This window comes from Aristolochia californica, unplaced genomic scaffold, assembly GCF_029961685.1.
Source record: "Aristolochia californica isolate CCGP_79_NKW_82.1479 unplaced genomic scaffold, dmAriCali1.0.hap1 SCAF_9, whole genome shotgun sequence".
Taxonomy (NCBI): domain Eukaryota; kingdom Viridiplantae; phylum Streptophyta; class Magnoliopsida; order Piperales; family Aristolochiaceae; genus Aristolochia; species Aristolochia californica.
The window spans coordinates 28,801,870-28,825,692 of NW_027182290.1; the positions used below are offsets into that span (position 1 = coordinate 28,801,870).

A 23,823-nucleotide genomic window follows, 5' to 3' on the forward strand; every position below is an offset into this window, starting at 1 on the left:
TTTATTACGAATTTAATTTTATTATATTTATTAGTTATTAAATACTATTTTATGTTTTTTATTAATACTTTTATTATATTAAAATTTTAGAAGTCTTGATGATAAGTGTAAATAAACATACTATCATATGAATTAATTAAATTGACATTATTTTGTTAATTTCTTATCAAATATATTATTAACATGTTCATAATTAACAAATATAATAAGCATTGATATTATTTGTTCTTCATTATCGATTTATTTTAAAACCATTCTATAATTAATTATCAAACTTAATATTATTACACTTATTAATGGATATTGTCAATTATTATTATTAAAATATAATAATTTTTATTTCACGTGGTTGATTAATAAATATAAAAATACACATTTCATGAATCTCTAATATATTAATCCTATGTTAATCGATTCATTACTTAGTGACAAATAAACACATTCATTGGCTTATATTCCCCTCCTAAATAATTATTTTTCTGGCGGTCTTTTCTTAAAAAGAATTAATTTTTCCACATTGGTGATTGGTCGCAGTCTCAAAACCAAACCCTAAATCAATAATAATAATTTTAATGTAATATTTCTTTTCATAATCACCACTTAATGAAGGGTGTTATCTAAGTCAAACCTTAATTATGCAAACGAAGTTCATCATAGGAAGAATAGCTTTTATTTGCATAAGTTTGTTAACAAGTTTTAGAGAAAGAATAGTTTACTTGCATATTCTATCATGTTGAAGAATAGTTTTAAAGATTTGGGCATGCCTTCTTATGGTTAAAGTTATTGAGATTTTCTATACACTTGGGAATCTAAACTTCTATTATTCATTTCTTCTCTCGTGGGTGTTTCTTCAAGATAACTCGACACATCAATAGAGTTTGAGATCTTGAGGTGCATGTTCAAGTTCTTTTGTAAAGTCCTTGATTTTTGTATCTCTTGAAGGAAAAACATATGAAATGTTAAATTTGTAATTGTTGACACATATGAAATGTTAAATTTGTAATTGTTGACACTATTGAGTTTTGTTATCATTAAAATATGGATGATATTCAACTCTAGGTCAATAGTTGTGACAATGGCGGAGGAGGACAACTCAGATCTGGTCAACGACTAGGCGACACCAGGCAAGGAGGTTTGGCACAAATCTGACGGTAAAACACAAAGTGTCAAAGCTTCCAATGGAAAGGAGGAGGATTCTTGTTGGAAATGGTGGAATCCAACACATAACTAATGGGTGATGATGCTCCGAGATGGTTTGGGTAGGAAGGGTGACAACAAGAAAACCCTAATCGTTGGTTTTTCTATCATAACAATGTTTTTTATAGCTGGAGTCAAGACGAATGGTGAGTCAAGTACACAAACATCGTAGAAAATTTGGATCTCATAAAACTCACATGATGATATTGTGGAAAGTAGGCAAATAAATGTAGTTCCATTGTTAAACACTCAAAGAATTGAATAATTAGACATGATCTAGAATAATAATTTTTCCTCTTCTTCCCCAACCCCTCAAGTCTGACTATAAGGATGCATTTGCTCCCATCCCAAATAGGGGAGAAAGAGAAGTTGTCCTCCTTCCCCTCATGTTTTTCTTTGGGCAAGGAAGGAGTCTCCTATTTTTGCTAGTATTGGAGAGGATAGGATGCCTCTCTCAATTATCTTTAAATTTTAAAATAAAAAACAAATAAATAAATTTAAATATTAAAAATCATAATCATGATATCCTTAATAGTGTCAATTAGAGTTAAGAGATTTTTATTAAAAAATTGACCATATATGAAAACACAACATTAATGACAAGCATATCTAAAACCACAATATCAGAGAAGCTTGTATTAAAAAAATTACCCTTTCATCGTTTCCTCAAATTGGTCTAACTCAGTTAAAGTCTAATTCATACATATAAACATGCAAAATATTATTTTCTAACTAGTTTAATTAACATAATATTTAAAGTTTTAGTTACGTTTTTAGTTTGGGATGCCTTTTAAGAAGAAGACAAGACAACCCAACCCATCTTTCAAGAGATTCTATTATGGGTTAACAGAGTCCTCACTCAAACGGCAAGTTTTGAGAAGCGAATTTTTGTGCAAATCTTAGGAAAATTGAAGACAGAGTTTACTCCATTTCAGTTTCCCAAAAAGTGACAGTTTCGTCGCTACACCAAACGGGACCAGAACAAAAGCTCAGTAACCAGACGAAAGACCAGGTTAAGACAGGGCAATTAATGTTTTAATGTCAACTATTTTTCTTGACTAAGACTAGAGCCTGGATCTGTTTCCAATAAGTAAACTGAAAAAAGTTATTCATTAATTTAAAAAATCAAGGTTCAGTTATACCATATATGGATGAACTTAAAACAACTTCCAGTTACCTCTTCACGGAAAGGGCAACAAAGAGCCGTTTTCACAACTACAATCCTGTAGAAGCATTTTATAGATAACCGACAGCCAAGATGCAGACATATAGTCAGTTAAATGCAAACAGGAAGGGTCAGAAAAATAAAGGGGAAGAGAAAACACAATAGGAAATCCACATAAAATCATTCTCAAATTTATATTCAGCCAGTTTTCTCAAAATTAAGATCAGAAATTCTTCACTGAATGAGAATGCTGATTGCTGAATAGACTGACTAGGACTTTGACACACTCTCCTAGACACCTTCTCTGCCTGCAACTAGGTTTACACAGAAAATTTCCATGCATGTAACCAGACAAGCTACTGAACTCAAAACTATTACCATAAGCAGCATTTAACAGGTAACATGAGATATCTGTAGAAAGCAACAATATATGCCATCTGCCACTGTGCTTTTGAACCAAGACAGCAGCCTAAAGCCATGATAATACTAAGAAATTTGAACACATGTGAGCACCATTTGCCTACTAAACATTTGCAATCTTAGGTTTGGCACATTATTGATACCTTTCTAAGCTCTCCAACTTTGTCTTCCTCTCAGAAGGAGCCACAAACCCTACAGTTATTAAGATACAGAACCTAATCTTCAAACACAACCCTTTATCCACACACTCTCTTTCATAATAAGAGATACAAGCTCACTCAAACAAGTCAGAACTGCACCTGGAGGCATACTCAAATATATCCCAGTGTTGATGCCAAATGATGGCTGCATTTTAGTCTCACATCTAGCTTCCAAACAAAGGTTTCCTCTACCATACTTTGTCACATTTGTTGCTGACTTTGAACTCAAAGGCCTAATAGAAATTTGAGAAGAACCAAATTAACAAGGCAGCAAGCCCAATCACAGAGATTAACTCACTCTGCAGTAGTTCAGAACAATTGGCACAGATAAAATTCGTTTATATGCAGTGCTTTATAGAAGAAAGGACTCTAATCTCAAGTAGGCTACTTATTGAAAAAAAAAAAAACTCAAGTAGCCTCTCATGGGTGAATAAAAATATGTGCCATAGTAAAACTGATTTACTTTGTTTCCAAAATAAAGTATCCTAATTAGAGTTTTTCTCTTCAATAAGACACTGAATACACCCGATGCCAGGTGATGGAATCAAATGCTAAGGATGGTTTTGTTAAAGAAGCTCTGAGTCATAGTTCCATCCATTTTAAGCCCAAATTTAAGTAATGAGTTTAAGAATTCCATCAATCTGTATAAGACGTCATTGGATCATTTAAGTTCATAAAGATGCACCGATATGTGCTGTCCCTGTAACAACATGCAGCTGCCTTTCCGGTTTTGTTTTTCCCAGAAAGGCAAGAAACAGTGACACGAGATAGTAGGAGTATGCAGGATACTATCTTTTCTCTATTCTCAGCCAAATATCTCAGGATGTTGAAATAATTAATAATTACCGTGAACAACAACCCCTCGCATGTAGAAGTCCAATATCAAGTGAAACTAAGTTAGATTCAAATTGAATGCAGGATATTAACTTATCTCCATTTTCATCCAAATATCTCTGAATGGCAAAAGAATTCATAATTACTATAAACAACAACCCCTTGCATTTAGAAGTTCAACATCAATTGAATCTTAGATGCAATTTGAATTCAGAAAGTAAACGAATCTAGAATGTGAATCAAAATCCAGAATACTCCCATTGCCATGAAAATTTGTAGCAAAAGAGTTTTTTTGAAGAATTTCGTAACCAAAGAATTAGTATCCTGATGTGACACATCTTATAATAATCAGTATCGTTGTACAACAAATTGAAAAAATGCCTAGGAGATATTCAAATTGATAGGTGAACTTTCTTTCCAATGTACATTTAAAGACGTAATGTACCTCTAGTGATTGTAAGAGATGTTTGTGCAGCCATTGTTAGCCAAATAAAATCTGAAGATTCTCCAGCTGCCAGTAAAATAGTGGATAACTACTGCAAGACACAAAATTCAGATCATTAGATCCAAGAACTGTGAAGTAAGAAGGGACGTATTAGACCAACTGAAAAAAATTAAGAGAAAGAAGCGTTTCGATGTACCTTTTTTGATTCGGGAAGATCAGATACTTTGTACGTGTCTGGAGTAATATTTGACAACCATAAACCAGGAAATAACTCCTGCAGAAATAATCAGATAATTCAGACTTCGAAGACAGAAACAAGCAATACTTGTCAAAATTCGAGCATAAATTTAAGGACTGAAGCTTTTGATAAAAAACAAACAGGTTAAGATCCGTAATTACATCCAATTTCTTCTGTACGATTCTCGGTCTCTTCTTCGGCCTACGAGGTGGTTTAAATTGGGTCATGGCCAAGAAATCCTCTTCAATCTCATCTCGTGTTAGAGATATTGAGAACTCAGGAATCTCTTTTTTATTGTCTTCAACCTTTTCGGGAGCGAGTCCTCTTAGACGGAGGGATTTCGGGCGAGTCTCTGTTGGCAGAGGAATAGAGTCATCCAGTCGAGGCTTTTCTCCATTATTTGGAGTTTTGATTGGAGCATCGCAAGCAGCTCTCCTCGTTCTGAGGTTCCATGGGATCATTTCCACCAATTCCTCTTCTTCTCGTTTTTCTCCTTCGTCGGCATTGGTCAAAGCTCGTAGATGGACAAGAAGCTTCTCCCTAACCTTCTCGATTCCATCTTCCGGTTTGATCGCCAGCGGCGGAAGCTTCCGCAATTGCTCGATTGGAGACGGCGGAGGAGGAGAATGCGCGACAGGTTTCTGACAATTCCCATGGGGATTCGAAGGCGTTCGAGTAGAGGAAAAAGGCTGAACCTGCGGGTGAGAATCATCAGAATCCGACGAAAAAATCGAAGGATTGACATTAATGGATCGGAGGAGTCTCTGATTCCCCCACTTGAGAGAGGGCATAGCGAAATTGTGCAGACGCTGGGGGCTCCTCTCCGGCTCCGGCCCGGCAGCCATGAACATCGAGAGTGGATCCGCTTCGGTTATTGCACTGGAGACCGTCACACAGAGAAGAAGAAAAAGATTAGAAGGGAGAAGAGAGACGGCGAGAGATTTCAGAGCGCGTATCCGCCTCGCGTTGGTTGAAGCTTTAGAAGGCGCGAAGGCAAGGCAGGCAAAGACTCAGAGAAGGCCTCTCTCTATGAACTACGAAGTCAGTTTTTTCTTTTATTTTTGAATTTTCTCCTATTTGCATCCGAACCACCTACATATTTACAGACTCTGCCCTTTCCGATTTCATCGGCCCTCGTTATTTTGCGCACGTGGCTACGGAAACTTAACTCGCTCCAAGAACGGGTTTTCGAATCAAATCGGATGTATACAAGTGACACGTGGCACTATGAAATATGAATGATTAAAGAGCCATGTTTGAAAATTATAAAGTTAGAAATATCTTGAATTTTGTTTCAGAATTCTCGATAAGTATCGTGGATGATATATTTCGGTAATTTATTGTATTCCTATATAAGTCTTATACAATAGTGATATTTCAAGACCGACAAAGATAATAGTGTCATAAGGGTTCACTCTTATAGGCGGTAGCTTTCCGTACCTAACAGATCAGTCTGTTAGATGTATTAACTAGTAAATTCGTTCATACCTCTCCATTTCTTTTCCTGTTCCTTTGGTTTATTTTTTCCTATATCCCAAAAACTGAGGTTAGGTTGAGTGTTTACAAACTCCACTTGACCCAAACATTAAACAAAGCTAAAATTATTTTAAAAGGAATGAAAGAAAATAAAATTTAATTATTAGTTTTAATTATACTTTATAATGAAAAAATAAAATTGGGAAGTAATTAAATACTAAGTATTGCATAATGAAAAAGTTCAAAATATGAATATAAAATTAAAAACAGAAAAACGATATTATAAAAAAAATAAAGCAGAACATAAATAATAACGATGGTTATTTAAAAGGAAAAATTAATAATAGTAATTCTGGCGTGCGTTACATTGAGTTACTGTAACTCGTCTTCCTCGCTCAACGAGTGTAACGAATAATGGAGGTTGTAGAGAGGGAAGAGAAGTCGTCGGTGCTGGGGACGGCGAGAAGAGAGTCAAGACCCGAGGAGAGGTCGTAGAGGGGGCGATTAAAATTGCCGACGGTCACGAGCGAGGGAGGAGCCGAAGAGGTTGTAGAGAGGGGAGAGATGTCGCCAAAGGTCGTCGGTGCTGGGGACGGCGAGAGGAAGGGAGTCGAGCGCCGGAGACAGGTCGCACAAAGGGCGATTGAAATAGCCGAAGGTTGTGAGCGAGCGAGACAAAAAAAAAATTTCTCCAAAGCCCTCGTTCGACAAAGCCTTCCTTCTCGACAACCCGAGCCTGATGTAATTGAGGGAGGGAAAGTGAATTCAGAGCTCGACCCCTCTGAATTCACTTTCCCTCCCATTATGCCTAACATGGGGGAAAGTGAAGTACATTTGTATTTTACTTTCCTCCTGCACTTATGTTGGGTACTAACGGTTTTTGGTTCTTTTTACCTAATGTAAGTGAAATACATTTCACTTACACTGGGCACTAACAAGCCCTAAAGTACTATCAATGCTTGATCATTGCGTGAATCATCTAATCTATGATTTAATTAAAAAAAAAAAAGGTTTGTCGAGGGAGCTCTGTCTCTAACTATGAAAAGAAGGAGCTCTTTGCAGGATTTTCCTGGTTCTCTTCTACAGAGAAGTCGTGGAAGCTGTTTCTATACTCTTCTGCAAGTAACCGAAAGGGTGCATGTTTCACTTTTCTGGTAAGTTCAAATGAGCATGTGTGTGCAGACTGTAATAGAATGTATGTAAATTAGATTAGCTCAATTGTAGGAAACTAATTGTTTCCATCAATCCGTAATTCTGTACCTTGATTTTAGGATCTAAATTGGACCTTAAATCAATATGTAATATCTTATAAATAGCCTCCTAAACGGAGAAGAATACATCGAAAAAATTCTTTGAAATCTTTCGATTTTACATGGTATCAGAGCGGGAGAATTCTCTTTTCCTTCCCGTCTCCGAAGATCAAAGCTAAGTGCTCCCGTAGCCATTGACGTCTCTGAAGGATGCCGACAAACTCTTTTTTTTTTCCTCTACGACTGTTGACGGCCCTGTAGCCAAAACCTCATCGCCGACGAATGCTGACGATTGCCGACAACTGCACCACTAGCACCGCTACTGCTGCCGATCACTGCTATCACCGAAGGAAGCCGACATACTATTTTTTTTCTATGACTGCCGACGGTCCTGTAGCCGAAACCTCGTCGCCGACGAGCGCCGACAAACGCCGACAAACGCCGATGAGTGCTAACGAACGCCGACGACCGCACCGCCGCTCTGTTATCGCCGCCGACCACCACCGTAGCCGAAGCTTTGTTGTCGCTGCCGAAGAAGAAAGGTGATTTTTTTTAAACTTAGGAACTACTGTTCCTTTATTTCTCTGTAGAATGAACCAACCCAGATCGGTGGGTCAACTCAGCGGATCCGAATCGAACCAAAATCGAATCGGACCAGAATTGGACCAAAACAGAACCGGACTAGAATTGGATCAGACCAACCCAAACTGGACTAGACCGAACCAGACCCGAACCGGACCTGAATCGGACCAGACTGAACCGATCCAAACCAGACCAAATAGAATCGAACTGGACCAAACCTGACTACCGAACCGAACCGGACTACTTCCCGGACCAGAGACAAAATTCGAATCAACCCAGAGACGGACAATGGGGAGTTATTGTCCAATCTCTAACAAAGCTAACAATTGGGTATGCATTCACTACAGGGGAAAAGGTCATTTGTAATAGCGATGTTACGAGATTATTGGTTATCCAGAGTGGTGGGACTTCTAAAAAAAACTTCGAAAAGAGATTGTTGGGGAAAAGCTGCTGCCCACGACAAATGTTGCCCATCTAGGTATTATCAGTAAAGCTTCAGTATTCTCTGCATATTTTAAGAATAGAACTTTATTGATACAGGTGCATCCGATCACATGACGAGGGATTCCAATCAGTTAAAATCTGTCCTACCTTCTCCTCAATCCGTTATTTCCACCGCCAGTGGTAGTACCTCTCCTATTACTGGGGAAGGATCAATTATCTTTTCGAATAATCTTACATTAAATACTATCCTTATTGTTCCATCTCTTGAATACAATTTATTGTCTGTTAACCAAATTACTTCAACTCTTGTTTGTACTGTAACTTTCTGGCCCTCCTATTGTGTCTTTAAGGACATTCTACCCCGGAAGATTTTTGGTTATGGTGTTAGACGGGGCAAACTCTACTATTTGGAGTTAACAGCGAATGGGGGATTGAAAATTAGTCAGGCAAATCAAACTAGTAGTGAGGACAGTGCTCAAGCAACTATATGGTTATGGCACTAAAGACTCGGTCATCTTTCCTTCGGTTATCTTAAGAAATTGCGACCACAACTCTTTTCAGGTTTGAATAATTTGGATTTTCATTGTGACACTTGTGAACTGGCTAAGAGCCACCGTATCTCTTATTTACCGAGTTTGAATAAGAGTTCTAAACCTTTTGAGATTATTCACTCTGATGTTTGGGGTCCTGCAAAGGTTCCCTCTATTTCTCGAGCTCGGTATTTTGTGACATTTATTGATGAATGCACTACAATGACTTGGGTATCCTTGTTGATAAAAAAGAGTAATGTGTGTCTAGCTTTTCAAAAATTCTACCAAATGGTACACACTCAGTACCAGAAGCAGATTCGTGTTTTGCAATCTGACAATGGTATTGAGTTTGTCGATGCTTTTCTGAGTAATTTTCTAAACAACCATGGAATTCTTCATTAGACCTCATGCACCTATACTACTCAACAAAATGGACTGGCAGAGAGGAAGAATAGGCAACTTTTGAAAGTAGTGCGTGATTTTCTCTTTGGCATGAACATGCCTCGATTTTATTGGGGCGAAGTTGTCAAATCTACTGCCTACCTTGTCAATCGAACACCTTCTTGAGTTATAGACTTTCAAACTCCTTAACAAAAATTGCATTCCCTAATTTCCATTCCCCATCTTCTGAATCTTGAACCCCGAGTTTTTGGGTGTACTGTATATGTTCATATCCCAAAAGTCTTGTGAAATAAAGTTGATCCATGTGCCAAACGATGTGTTTTTGTTGGCTATTTACAAAAAGGATATCGGTGCTATGATTCACACACCCGAAAGCTTCATGTAACTCTAGATGCCTTTTCCATAAAACCCTATTACTCAGGGGGAGTCTCTCAGAATTCTCTTCAGGGGGAGAACTCAAGCGAAGAGAATAGCGGAGGGGCTGAGTTTATTGAGTTAGAAGCAGTGAATGACTTGTTTAATCAATAAGAGAATAGTGGAGGTAATGAGTTAGAAGCAGTGAATGAATTTTTTAATCAACCAGGTCATCGTGATGTGCAACAAAATTGTGCTCCCAACCATAAAGCTGAGAGTGAATCAATAATTGCTCCTGAAGAATCCTCAGAGTTGCCTCTATTTGTACCATCAACTGAAGAATCAACCCAAAATGTTCATCCTCAAGTAAATACGAATCCTGTGTTTGATGAATCTATTGAAACATGCGTTCCTATAGAAAATATAACTCCTAGATATCCACAAAGATTGAATAGGGGAGTTCCAAAGAAACAGTATGAACCTGATCTTGAAGCCAAGACCAAACATTCAATCAACAACTATGTGTCCTCCCATAGGTTGACTAAATCGTATGCATTTACTGTTGATCAATTATTCAAGGTTTCTATTCCTAGTAATGTGCAGGATGCATTAGCTGATCCAAAATGGAAAAAGGCAATGAACGAAGAGATGGAGGCTCTACAAAAGAATGCCACGTGGGAACTTGTTTCACAGCCTAAAGGACTGAAGACAATTGGATGTCGATGGGTGTTCAGGGTGAAACTTAAACCCGATGGAATAATTGATACATATAAAGCTTGGCTAGTTGCAAAGGGATATACGCAAAAGTATGGGATAAACTATCAGGATACTTTTGTATCAGTAGCTAAGATCAATACAATTCGCATTATTATATCTATAGCATCAAATCGAGACTGACCTCTGCAACAATTTGATGTTAAAAATGCCTTCCTCAATGGAGACTTAGAAGAAGAAGTCTACATGGAGCTACCACCCGGAGTTAAAAGTGGTTCTTTGTGTTAAGGTGAAGTCTGTAAATTGAAGAAAATCATTGTACGGGCTGAAACAGTCACCTAGAGCATGATTTGGGAGATTTTCAGCTACAATGAAGGAGTTTGGCTATAAGCAAAGTAACTCAGATCATACTTTGTTTATAAAACACAAAGAAGGAAAAATAACAACTTTAATTGTATATGTTGATGATATGGTCATGACAGGAGATGACCCATGTGAAATGCAAGCTTTACAGGAGTATTTAGCCACTAAATTCGAAATGAAGGATCTCAGACAACTTAAATATTTTTTGGGAATTCAGGTTGCAAGATTGAAACATGGAGTCTTCCTTTCACAGTGCAAATATGTGTTGGATCTTCTAGCCGAAACCTGAATGTTTGACTGTAAACCAATATAGACGCCCATGGAAATGAATCATAAGCTCAGAATTCTTCCAGATCTAATCCTAGCAGACAAATGGCGTTATTAGCGATTAGTTGGAAGATTAATCTACCTATCACACACAAGGCCTGATGTAGCTTATGCAGTGAGCGTTGTGAGTTAGTTCATGCATGCACCAAGTGAACAATATATGGAAGCAATTTATCGGATCTTGAGATACTTAAAGAGTGCTCCAGGAAATGGTTTGTTATTCTCAAAAAATGGTATCTCTAATATTGAAGGATATACAGATTCTGATTGGGCATGTGATCAAACAACCAGAAAATCCACGTCGGGTTACTTTACTTTTGTGGAAGAGAATTTTGTCACTTGAAAAAGCAAAACATAGAAGGTAGTATCAAGATCAAATGCTGAAGCTGAATTTCGAGGCATGGTTCATGGTATTTGCGAGTTGTTATGGATAAGAAATGTCCTGAATGACTTAGGGATCGAATACGCCAAACCTATGAATCTCCATTGTGATAATAAGGCAGCCATCGTAATTGTACAAAATCCGGTTCAACATGATCGCACTAAACATGTTGAAGTTGATTGTCATTTCATTAAGGAGAATCTTGATGCAAAGATTATACAATTCCCTTTTATTCAATCTGAGAGTCAGCTGGCTGATATGCTCACGAAGGCAGTATCAAGGAAGGTATTTCATGGTATAATTGACAAGTTGGGCATGACCGATATCTATGCACCAACTTGAGGGAGAGTGTGTGCAGACTGTAATAAAATGTATGTAAATTAAATTAGCTTAATTGTAGGAAACTAATTGTTTCCATCAATCCGTAATTCTGTACCTTGATTTTAGGATCTAAATTGGACCTAAAATTAACATGTAAGATCTTATAAATAGCCTCCTAAACGGAAAAGAATACATCAGAAAAATTCTTTAAAATCCTGCGGTCCTTCCGTTTTACCGCATGTAAAGTTGATGGAAGAAACCAAAACTGATGAAAAGACTAGTTCACTTGTGTAGTACTTTTTGAAGTTGATTATGAAACCTTGTAAGGATTCAGAGTTATATTAGAGAGCGATCGCAAGAGGAAAAGTTCCTTCACGTACCAGAAGAGGGAATAAATTGGGTGAGGCAAGAACTCTTCCTCAATCTCCTCATTGGTTAGAGAAATGGTAATCTTGGCTATGTCTGGTGTCTCCTTCTATGTGTATTCAAATCTGCCTTTTTCTCTACCATAACAACCTGTCGGGACCTCATCACACCTCCATTACTCAAAAATCCTCCCAACACTCAGATGCTGCAAAAGAACCACTTCTAGTCTCCCCAGCATGCCTCAGAAACGCCCCCAGATCTACAAAAAGGCTTGGGGATCTTATCTCCTTCAGCATCCCTATGGAGAATCTCCAGAAACCCATAAAGCAAAACCTCCTTGCTTTCAAGAGAGCTCGGAAGAACAGGCGCAGGCTCCTCAAGTACTACAATTATGCGTTCATTGAAGAATTCCAGTTTTCATCGAGCACACCTCTGTTTCACCACCACAAGGCGCAGCTCAAGAAGACAAGCAGCCAAAGTCTCTCTTCCATTTTTCTTCTTTGCTACTGTGCTGGCACTCCGACGATTGATGGGTTCGATCCGAAAGACGGCGATAATTTCCCCTGTTCAAGTGATGATGATTCGGTGGACCAGAGAGCAGAGAGATTTATTGCTACGAAGACTTAAAGAATGCAGAGACAGGCAACGATGTTGCAATCCACGTAGATGGTTGCTTATTAGATTGTTTGGCTTGTCGTCTTCCTCTGGCAGAGATTTTAGATTATCGGGGAAGTCTTTTTGTTTTGCCGAGTCAATCGTCTGAACTGCTCCTGTACTGATTTGGTCAATTTTGCTCTTTTTTAATTTGTTTTTGTACCGAGTTCTGGTTTTGTGGTCTTCATGTTTTGGAGAAACCATTTATGGTATAATAATGCCTTAAAATAGCAGCTACAGAGAGTACTGAGTTGAATTCCTGCTTCTGCACAACCACTGTTCACGAAGAGTAATCAGTAAGCTTCCATATACTTGTCATTGAACTAATGATTACCCATTGATAATCTAATCATTGGCGCTTGAGCTATTAGGCGTTCGGAGGGAATCCAAGTAGATCAAGTAAAAAGAGGTCCCCCACATGGAAGTCTCATATAACTGCGATTGCATTCAATAATCAACAACCAGAAGGATTTAGCCAGTAGCCATGTCGTGATGTTAGTATCAATTATTGATCTCTTCCGGGAAGGCTCCTTCCTGACTTCCCGATGGCCAATCATAAATTCTGCATCGCTGGAACTTGCCTACCCCCTCGTGGCGGGGACCAACCTGAAGCCATGTAGGTGGGTAACCAGACTCTTCTATTCAGATTTTTGAGTCACCGACGGTAAAGTTCTACGGCGTGGCAGATGATTTACCAGTTGGTTTTGTAAAGCTTACTGGGCGCTCCTTAGATTTCATAGGTTTCTCATATGATCCCATTGATTTTAAGGGAAGGACAAGGGTCAATGATTTTAAAGAGATCTTTTGGCAGTTGATTAGCTCAGGCTCTTTAGATCGTGCGAGAAAGCTCTCAACGAAAACAACTACTCGTATCAGCAGCCATGAGCTTCTCTTTTTTAGTATACAAGATTGTTACTTTAAACCGGTAACATAACAGTCATGGCCAGAATCGCTTCAAATATTCCTGGACAGTGGAAGTGTTAAAACTAGTTCCCCGAAATTCACTACGAACCAAAACCGAGATTCCATCGCCTTGGGTCAAACGTGGAATTAAGGTATTATTTAGCTTTGCCGAGGCTGACTCTAATGCTCCATTTATCGCCAACGTTGTCGTTACGGCGACTTCCTGTCTCTGGTATCTCAAGCCTGTGTGCATTGGACAGAGCTTCTGCCTCGAGTTTTCACCATCCTGTCCCTTGCCACTGACGCACTGCCATAGTTTATTCCCTGTCCTTTCTCTATCTTTTGCTCTAAGATCGCTTTCCTCAAGTCTACAGGGCCGCGCTCCCCCTGGCCCCTGCCTTTCCCGCTTGCCGCAGCGCACCTCCGGCTCAGGCATCCCTTGGCTCCTTTCAATCCTACACGATTCTCCGAGTCCTTCACCGGGTCCATGCTGTGGTGGACGGTCGGACCGCACCGGCTTGGCTTCCTGTCAGACCCAGTCCCGGAAAGTCTGGCTGTCGCGTGCGCTCCTCCCGTGAACGGACGCGGACAAATTCTGGAGAGGGACGTAACGCCCTTCCTTTTTTTGTCCTTATTAATCCCCGTCTTTCCATTTCTTCCCTTTTCAGTCTTTTATTGTCCTGTATGACTACGTTGGGTACTGTATGATCCACTTCGGCTTCTTAATCTCCGCACCTCTATGCCCCTATCCTACGCACGCCTTGGTCGTACTGCTGTGCGACAGTGCGAGAACGAGATGCGACTGCGCTGTCCGTTTTTTTCTTTCTCGCCGCTCTCGATCCATCTCGGGCGCCGAGACCAGTTGATCACCGCGTGCAAGTGGAAGTGTCTGTGTGATTAGCGGATGAATCACGCGATCGGTCTGCTTTTTTCCTCCTTGGCTTTTCACAGCAGACTTTCTCTGATCTCGTCGATTGATCATGTACGGAGATAGTGCTGAGAATGGTGGGATCCCAAGCTGAATTTTCCTCTGGTTTTCCGGCTTCCTCTTTATCGCTGGTTTCGTGTAACTGAAGTTTGGCCGGCAGTAAGCTATGCTTAGGAGTGCTTTTTCTTACAAGTATGGGTTTTTCTTTGGGGACTTCTTACTGGATTGCCGACAAAAACTTTGAGGAGAGCTTGCAGAAAATGTAGAGGATTTAAGAATTCTGGAAGGGCCTGTGCGAGAGTGATAGGATTTCTCTTTCTGGGTTTGGATGCTTTGAGATTAGGGCACTCGACTGGCTTTCTTGACATGTTATGATCAAAATTTCTTGGCGAAAAATGTTTGTTTTTTGAGAGACGCTTGTAGGTCATGTTCATTTGATATTACTCTTCGCATTACGCATTCTTTTGAAGATCTTGGCATCGTGAGGTACGCTTATCAGTGTTCACTGTCGGAAAAAACTCTTGGTCATCACTTACTGTGTGGTGTTCAGGTGGGGTGTGGAAGCGAGAGCCTACAGAAGGAAATGTGTCGCCTTCACGCCAAGGATACGAGCTTCTCTAATATTAGAAGAGAAAAGCATTTATGCAAGAATATCTTCTCCGCTTCCGCTTTTGTGCAGAATCATTCTTTACTTAAGGAAATTCAATCTTTTATCTGAAGCGCATTTTCTCGGCTGCGGGCAAATTTAAGCAACTTTTAAGATAGAGTGGTAATCTATGACACAGTTTATGATTTGATACCGTAGAAAATGAGCGACAAGCAGAAGATAACTGCTTCAACATTGGCAATTGCTGAGAAGCGACCTCAGAGGACCCGCGGTTGTGTCGGTATCTTCTTTCAGCTCTTTGATCGGAACAGGAGATCGTCCAAGAAAAAGCTTTTCTCCAAGAAACTACTTCCACCGGGTAAATTTCAGTTCGTCCCATGATTTCTTTGTCATTATTACTTTGCATGATCGTCTCTTTTTCTTCACGGAATGATGCTTTAGATTTCCCATTTCTCTGTTATTTGATATGGGTGGTGAAAGTTGGTGTTTATTTGTTTGTTCTTTCTTTTGTTTTACATGCATTAGCTCGTTTGAAACGCGTTGCGCGGAAATTCGGAGGGGGGGACAAACTGCCTATGGGGAAGCTTCTTTTGGTATTCCTCATTTCTCTTTTCCGTTTTCCCCCATGAATTCTTTGATTCATGTTCTTAACTGTGTGGTTTTCTCACTAGTTTTTTTTTTTTTTTTTTTTTGTAAGATTGCGGATGAAAACTGTGGGGGCTTTCCGAATAAGCCTGAGGTTGATGACATTCGTTGTTCATCAGCCAGTGCGAAAAAAAAAGGTGAAATGCGGACTCCTAACCTGGTGGCGAGGTTGATGGGTCTTGAATCTATGCCAGCAGTTCCTGATGATCAGACAAAGAAAGCTTCGTTTTCTGAGTTTGGACATGATCAGGAAACAAATACCTCTGGAAGGTCTGAATTCTTTTGCTATGAACAAGGGCAAAATTTAGAAAAAGGACATGGGAAGCTAGATTCAAGGCCTCAGAAGTTGCAAAAGACTGGGCTTTTTGAGAGAAATTCTGTTTCTAAGTTTGGGGCTGAGGCCTTGCAGTTTAGAACTGTTTTGTCCCGCTCTAGGAAACAACATCAGAAGCTAGTTTCTCCAGTCAAGAGCCCAAGGAACCTTTCTGGAAGGAGTGCAGCCCGATTAATGGAGGCTGCCGCAAAGATTTTGGAACCCAGCTTACAAGCATCAAATCGGGCAAAATGTTCCCTCACATATTCTGCTCCCTCGAATCATTATGGACGGGGTGATGTCATGAAAAGGGAAACTTCATTGTCATCATTAAAGCCTTTGATGGGACAAGCCTCTTGCAATAGTTGCGGTAGTTTGCTGGATGTAGTAGATTTTGGGTCCAATGTTGTGAAAGTTCCTGAATTTACTTCTTCTGGCTCTGAATTCAGTGATGCTTCTTCTCATGATTCTGGGCGGTGTAAACTGAACTACACTGTATTTTCACGTGATAAGAGAAGAAACGAAGAGAAGGAGAGGAACGGTGTGTCAAGAACAGGTAACTCTAAAGGATCTCCTGCTGTTCAAGCTCAAGCTCATGTCCAGAGTCATGATGAAGAGATGTTAGAAAAGGTAGCTGCCTGTGAAGGTCTGCATCAGTGCATTAAGCCCCAGCATAATGTGGCACCTCACATGCTAAAACAAAGCAAACAGAAGCAGAGTGAGATAAGTAAAGTAAACACTATGCCCAAGATGTGTTATCGCGAGGTTGTGAGAAGGCCCTGTGCTTCTGATAGTTTTAGCAGTGTTAAAGATTATGTTTCTTTGAATAGAACCGTGTCTAATCAGTCCCGAACCAGGACGCAGGTCAAACCAGAGGACAGTGGTAAGCATAACTTGGAAAGAACTGCTTTCAACAAGAAAGATGACTGCTCAAGGTTAAATTCCCTGGCACGAAAAAGAAGGCCAGTCAATAGCATGCAACAGTTTGATAGCTCAGGTGCTCATTCTGCAGCGATCAGGTCGAGAAGTATGAGAACCTGTGTTGTCAATGGGGAAGGGCCGTCTATGTCTGGATCACTGAATACTAGTGTAAAGAGGAATATACAGCTGCAGGCTGAAGGTGTTAAGGCCATCACTAGCAAGGACGTGGATATCGTGTCATTCATGTTTAGTTCATCTGTGAGGCCTAATAATAGATCCTCTACGGTTGCACCAGACAAGCGGAAGGGGCGATCTGGGGCACTTACTGGTGCATTTGATGAGAAAAAAGTAACTGTGGATGCAAAGAATAGGAAATTATCTCCTGTTAAAGCAACGGAACAAAAAGGAGATGCTCTTGGTGCTCTCTTGGAGCAGAAGTTGCGGGAGTTGACTAGCTTGGAGACAGATGAGTTGGGAACTGGAGCTTGTCTACAAGGGAAAACTACTGCTGCAATTCTTGAAGAGCTGATATCTGCTCTAAGTATGGGACGTAATACAAGTAAAGACAATGAAGACAACAATTTGAATGATGGATCATGTTATGAGAGTCCAAACCAATCTGATCGGCAGGCCACAAGTACTCCAGCAATCAGCTCTAGCAGTGACAAGGTAAGATATTTTTCATGGATGATTTTCTTCATGAATGCATATAGACCTATCAAACTCTTTAATTCTTATTGCAGGCAGTCACATTTGACAGAACTTGTATTGTTATAAAGACATATTTTTTCTCTCTTGAAACAAACATCTTTGAAGACTGATTGTTGTTGAGAATCCTGTATCAGTGAATTTTCAGATTAAATTTAAATAATTGGACAAAATAAATATTGACAGGTTGAGTGCCAACTATCCAAAAACAAACAAAAAAAAGTATCCAAAATATTCTTTCCTTTCATTTCATTTGATCGAAGTTGGCCACCTGTATGTCTCATTCAAAAACCAAAGCACAAGATGTCTCCATCCTAAGTAATGTTCTTCATCACTGTCATGTAAGACCTGTGTTAGATACCAACTGCTGAGCATGTCTATTTATGGGTTGTGTGTGGATTTAGTGGAACCCAAATGTCTACTAACAATGACTGTTGTCTGGTGTTGGTCTTTAAGAATTTAGGTACTATTGGTGTAAGAAACTCAGTGTGAAGTAATTGTTAAGCCAGATGTTTAAAAATTTCAGCGCATTAGGCTTGATAATTCTGGTAATATGAGAAGTTTCGTCATGTTGAACAATTGTTGCTTTTCTCATGAACTTGCATCCCATTATCATTTCCTTCTTGAAAGCATCTTCAATTTCCAAGGGCTCTAGATTGCTTTTGGAATTTCTGTTTGTATAGAAAGAGTCAAGGACAGTCTCCACACTTCAAGTGAATCTTACTCACTCTGTTGATTCACTGCATGTCTCCTAATTTCTGTTTCCTTATCATTAAGAAGATTGCATGTTTGGTAATCTGATTCACTGCACCCCATAGGAGAAGTCTTTTCCAGGAGCTCTGTCACCTTATACACTGGATAGATATTGTACACTGGAGAATCTCACTGTAAGGGCATATGTTTGAAATACTTAATTGGTCTCGTCTCACCAAGTCGTTCAGGGTGTTCTCTGTTTAGGTTATACCAGGGAGAAGTCCAAACTTAGGAGATAGTATGAGTGACTATGCATCTATTGCTGGCATGGAGTTTGCTCCAGAGAGCCAGAGAGAACAGGTGTGTGCGTCTTTTTCTTTCTAAATCTAGAATCAGTACTTTTTGGCAAGTAATGAAAGTCTAAGTTCAATTTGAAGCACACCAATCTCCCTTAGACTTTCTTGAAGTGTGGAGACTGTCCTTGAGTTGTTCAGTATGTCACAGTTGCATTAAAACGAATAACACCGTGTGCATTATGGAAGATATATTCTTTCTTATTATCATTATTATTTCTTTGTAAAAATGGCATTAATAGTATTAGGAACGAGCAACTGATTTGCAATCCAAAGGTTTCTCAAAGGATCCACGTATTTCCTGTTTTTTTTTCTTTTCAATGAGTTTCAGGGATTTTTAATGAAGATAACTAGAGTGTATCTTATGTTGTCGACAACATGTGTAACTGATACCAAAAACAGGCTAATGGAACTGAAGTAGTGAACAGGTCATGTAATCAGTTCATTACTATTTTGCTTAGCTTTAGCCTAGATTGAATTGTTGAAATCCAACAAGTTCAAGTAATGGGTCTTGGAGGCACATCTATTACACTCATCTATTGTAGGAGTTCATGTGAGAACACGTAGACAAGTCCGGAAAAAGGATGAGGATGTGGATGATCTTAAATGCTGTGATGTTCGACTCTTTTATTCAACAAAGCAGTTAACACGTCATGTAATCAGTTCATTACTATTTTGCTTAGTTTTAGACTAGATTGGGTTGTTGGAATCCAACAAGTTCAAGTAATGGGTCTCATTTGAGGCACATCTATTACACTCGTGTATTAGAGGAGTTCGTGTCAGAGCATGTAGATGAGTCCGGAAAAAGGATAAGGATGTGGATGATCTAAAATGCTTTAATGTTCGACTCTTTCATTCAACAAAGCTGGCAGCTGATTTTTTCTTTTGCTGTTTGTTGGCTGTGTGATAAACTATAGGGAACTGCCTTGATTATTTCTTTTGCTGTTCTTGACCACTGAAATATGCGTTTTTGTTAACTAAAATTCCAGGACAATGTAAAAGCTGATGCTTCCTTGAAATTTTCTCTTGCCGCTGATGGTGATAATCCCAGCCCAACATCTATTCTAGATGCTTCTTTCTCAAATGAAAGTTGTTTGTCTGAAAGTCTTGATAGTGGCTCAGGTATGAAAAATTCTTGTATGCAGCATTGCAGATTCAGTTCTATTCCATGACAACTGCTTGGCATTTAACTTATCCTACATGCTTCTAATCCAGGGCATGATCTTCAAGCCAACCGCCCCCATTTTGTGGTTCGTTCATCATATCTTGAAACAGATATATGTGATTCTGCAACTTCAATGGGCACCTGTGATGTCCAAATTGAAAATGCTTCTAATTACATTCACAATGTTACAAGGATTCTTGGAATCCATCCTGCTGAGATTGGTATTACAGGAAGCAACTGGATCCACGTAAGGGAAGTTATATCAAATGTTGAGCTCTTGTTTGAAAACCTTGATCAGTTAGCCTTTGCCCATCTGCTAGACAGGCTGAAAACACATGCTGAAACCCAGCTGAAAGAAAACATGAAAAACTCCTGGGGATTTATGGAGACCAAAGAGGAAAACAGACTTCTGTTTGATTGTTTGGTAGAGTGTCTTGACTCGATGTATAGCTGCTATAGGAAAACAAGCTTTTGTGCCTGGAGTAGGTTGCCTTTGCATTTGACTTTAGACAGACTTGCCAGAAATGTTAATGAGAAGATCACCGAATGGAACAACTTGGCGGGGAAGGTACTGGATGAGTTAATTGAGGAGGACCTGAGGCTTTCAATGCGGAAATGGACAGATTTTGAAACGGAAGCTTTTGAAATGGGTTACAAAATCGAGGGAGACATCCTTGGAGCTTTGGTTGATGAAGTTGTGGATGATTTGTCGTGATGCTGTAGTGTCAGAAGTTTTAATCACAAGAAGCAGCTTATTTATTTTTTGTTTGTTGTAACGAATTGCTGACCTTTTGGGATCTCCTGTAATATGATAAGTAACCTAGAATGCAATTTTGTACACAAATTGGAGATATTGAAACTCTTGTCTTTTGTCATTTTGTTGGTTATAAAATATCGAAATTACTTACCCCATTTCAGATCCTTTTCCTTTTCTTACGAAGATGCAGAGATTCGATTCTCCAATGTCTCTCTTTGAAGTGAAACTGCTCAACAGTGACAACCCACTTTCCAAATATGATGAAATGGATCTGCAAAATTCAGTACATACCATGATCGTCAACATCCTACGACACATAATCGCCACTTCTGGAGGTCTCTTGCCCTCTTTCTTCTTCTTCCCACGCTCTTCTTGAAGTCTAAGAATCATGTCCATGACTTAGTTGGACAGTGCTATATTTCCCGTTATCCGACTATTATCCGACCTCATAAGGAGAGTCTTGCAAGACGACCAAAATCCCAGTCGGTAACGTCAGGCCAGTGTTCTGTAACTATTACGATTGCAGGGACGTTCAACTGCTCCCTAGGCCTCTTCAATCTCAACTCAAACTAAACTAGTCAGGTCTCATATGCTGAAAAAACAAGTACGTACTCCATGCTCCTAATCAGTTTCTGGCTGCTTTGAACAGTTTCCATGAGGTCTGAATTCGAAACCTACAACTTTTGAAAATTTATCTAAACAAAATCCAAAGATTGGGGAGTCCACCCTGGATTCAACGACAGACCCAATAACTTTTTTGCAAAGGGGGCAGAGTTAAAATAATCAAAATTATTAAAATAAGGATTGAAACAAAACAAAAAATTAGAAAAAATGTGAGTTAGAAGAGGAGAAGTGAAGGGGGAGGAGGACAAAGAGAAACAACAATGTTGGCCTCTTAGATAAGTCTTTGCAATCGAGACTTATCCCCTTTATAATCTGTTTAAGTGAAAACAATATGAAAGATCCAAAATGCCCCTCGTGTATAACTCTTTTTATACAACTTATATTGTTATACAAATTGAAACATAGGCGCATACCATAAAATACTATCTATCTCATATATTATGACACTTGTCATATGTTGGAAGATATGATGTATTTAGGTTGACACTGATGTAATTGGTTTATGATTTATCTCTTATTCACTTTTATTAGGGTGAATGATATTCTTGTAATATTAGTACTTTTGATATCTATAAATACAACTTAATGGGGGAAGGATTGGACAAGTCCATAACCCTATTCTTCTTCCTCTTATCTCCTTCTCCAAATTTGTCACTCTTTACTATTCTCCTCTTAAACCTTCTCTCCCCGACTCTTCTTCCTCTTTTCAACTCTTAATCTTCATCTACTTTGATCATACATCATTGAATCCTAAGTTCCAACATCAAATATATAGAAATAACCAAAATACCACTACATAGCGCTCCCCTTAAAGTTGGAGAGTAAACATTAAACAATTTCAACTTGTCACAAAATCCCAAGTGTTCTTCCCTTCAGAGAGGTTTTGTAAACTCATCTCCAATTGTTCTAAGGACTTGACATACAAAATAACCACTTTCCCTTGCAAGACAATATCTCTAATAAAATGATAGTCAACTTCTATGTGTTTCGTTCTTTCATGAAACACAAGATTACTTGTTATAGAAATTGCTACTTGATTATTACATTTCATAGTCAAAGTTTTGGGACAAAAACACCCAACTTAATCAATACTAACTTGACCCACATGAGCTTGCTAATTGTGTGAGCCATTACTTAGTATTCTGCCTTTGCACTAGATTTGACTACCATTGCTTGCTTCTTGCTCTTCTAGCTCACTAGGTTAGCTCAAACAAAACAACAATATCTAGTAATTGACCTCCATCCATTTTACACCCAACATAATCTGCATAAAAATACCAGTATACAAAAGACCTTTTGCAGGAACTCATTTCAAATACTTCAAGATTCAGTGAGTTGCTTCTAAATGGGCCAACCTAGGATTTTCCATAAACTGGCTTATTATACCTATTGCAAAGAATATATCAAGTCTAGATATGGTCGCATAAATTAACTTCCTAACTAACCATATGTATTGGATCTTATCCTTAACAAAGGGACTATCATAGAGACTAGCATTCACCTCCATATGGTTTCCATTTATTTAGCATTTAACTTACCATATTCATGCAACATGTCTACAACATATTTCTGTTGAGAAAGAACAATACTTCTTTTATTCCAAGTTAATTCCATGCTAAGGAAATACTTAAGTTGTCTTAAATCTTTAGTCTAAAACTGTGTGTGCCCGAATACTTTTTTACTTCTACAATTTTTTCTATGTCAATGTCAGACAAGATAATATCATCGACATACAAAATTAAAATCACAATACCTTATGCCTTGTTGATTACAAAAACATAATAGTAATAAGGGCTTATGTAAAACCCAAACTGCATCACCTCACTATTAAACTTTTCAAACCGAGCTCTTCAACTTCGTTTAAGCCCATAGATAATTTTCTTCAACCTACATACTTTAGCACTCTCCCCCAACATACCCTGGAGGTTGCTCTATATAGACTTCTTCCTTCAACTCTCCATACAGAAAGACATTCTTTACATCCAATTGATACAATGGCTACCCTTGATTAGCTACCACTAAAACAAATATACGGATAAAAGTAAAACGACAGGTATTAGTTTCTCAAAGATATCCACACCAATTATCTTGGTATAGCTCTTGGCTACTAGTCTGGCTTTATACTGCTCTATAATCCCATTCACTTTATACTTGATAGTATAGACCCAACGACATTCAACAATACCCACTATAGAAAGTTCAAATAAGCTTCAAGTACGTCTAGATACCAATACATCCATTTCCTCATCCATAACTCGTTTCCACTTAGGTGAAGTCATAACATCCTACACTAAACGAAGAACACAAGAAGAGCATAATGACATAGCCAAAGACTTGTAGGAGCAAGGTAAGAAATCAAAACAGACAGTAGAAACTCGAATGAGAAGTACAAGATTGTTTACCATTCCAAAGATTGATAAGAATATTTAACTCAAAAGTAGTAGGATTTGTAGGCAAAGACCAAGATGGTTGACCATGAGACAAGAGCTCACAAGTTGGACAATTTGTTGATGGTGGTGGAGGCAATAGACAATGAGAGTGC

At 38.8% G+C, this 23,823-nt stretch overlaps 2 protein-coding genes across 2 annotated transcripts; one reads left to right on the forward strand and one right to left on the reverse strand.

Moving 5' to 3' along the window:
• Window positions 1–4,211: 4,211 nt before the first annotated feature.
• Window positions 4,212–5,344, reverse strand: LOC137940729 (uncharacterized). Its single transcript, XM_068785862.1, has 3 exons — window positions 4,661–5,344; window positions 4,458–4,535; window positions 4,212–4,352 (listed from the first exon to the last, which is right to left on the reverse strand). The coding sequence occupies exons 1-3, from the start codon at window positions 5,342–5,344 to the stop codon at window positions 4,350–4,352; spliced, it is 765 nt and encodes a 254-aa protein (XP_068641963.1). The 3' UTR covers window positions 4,212–4,349.
• A 9,019-nt stretch (window positions 5,345–14,363) lies between these two features.
• On the forward strand, window positions 14,364–20,802 carry LOC137941833 (uncharacterized). Its single transcript, XM_068787427.1, has 5 exons — window positions 14,364–15,460; window positions 15,628–15,695; window positions 15,800–17,650; window positions 19,725–19,857; window positions 19,951–20,802. The coding sequence occupies exons 1-5, from the start codon at window positions 15,304–15,306 to the stop codon at window positions 20,613–20,615; spliced, it is 2,874 nt and encodes a 957-aa protein (XP_068643528.1). The 5' UTR covers window positions 14,364–15,303; the 3' UTR covers window positions 20,616–20,802.
• Window positions 20,803–23,823: the final 3,021 nt, after the last annotated feature.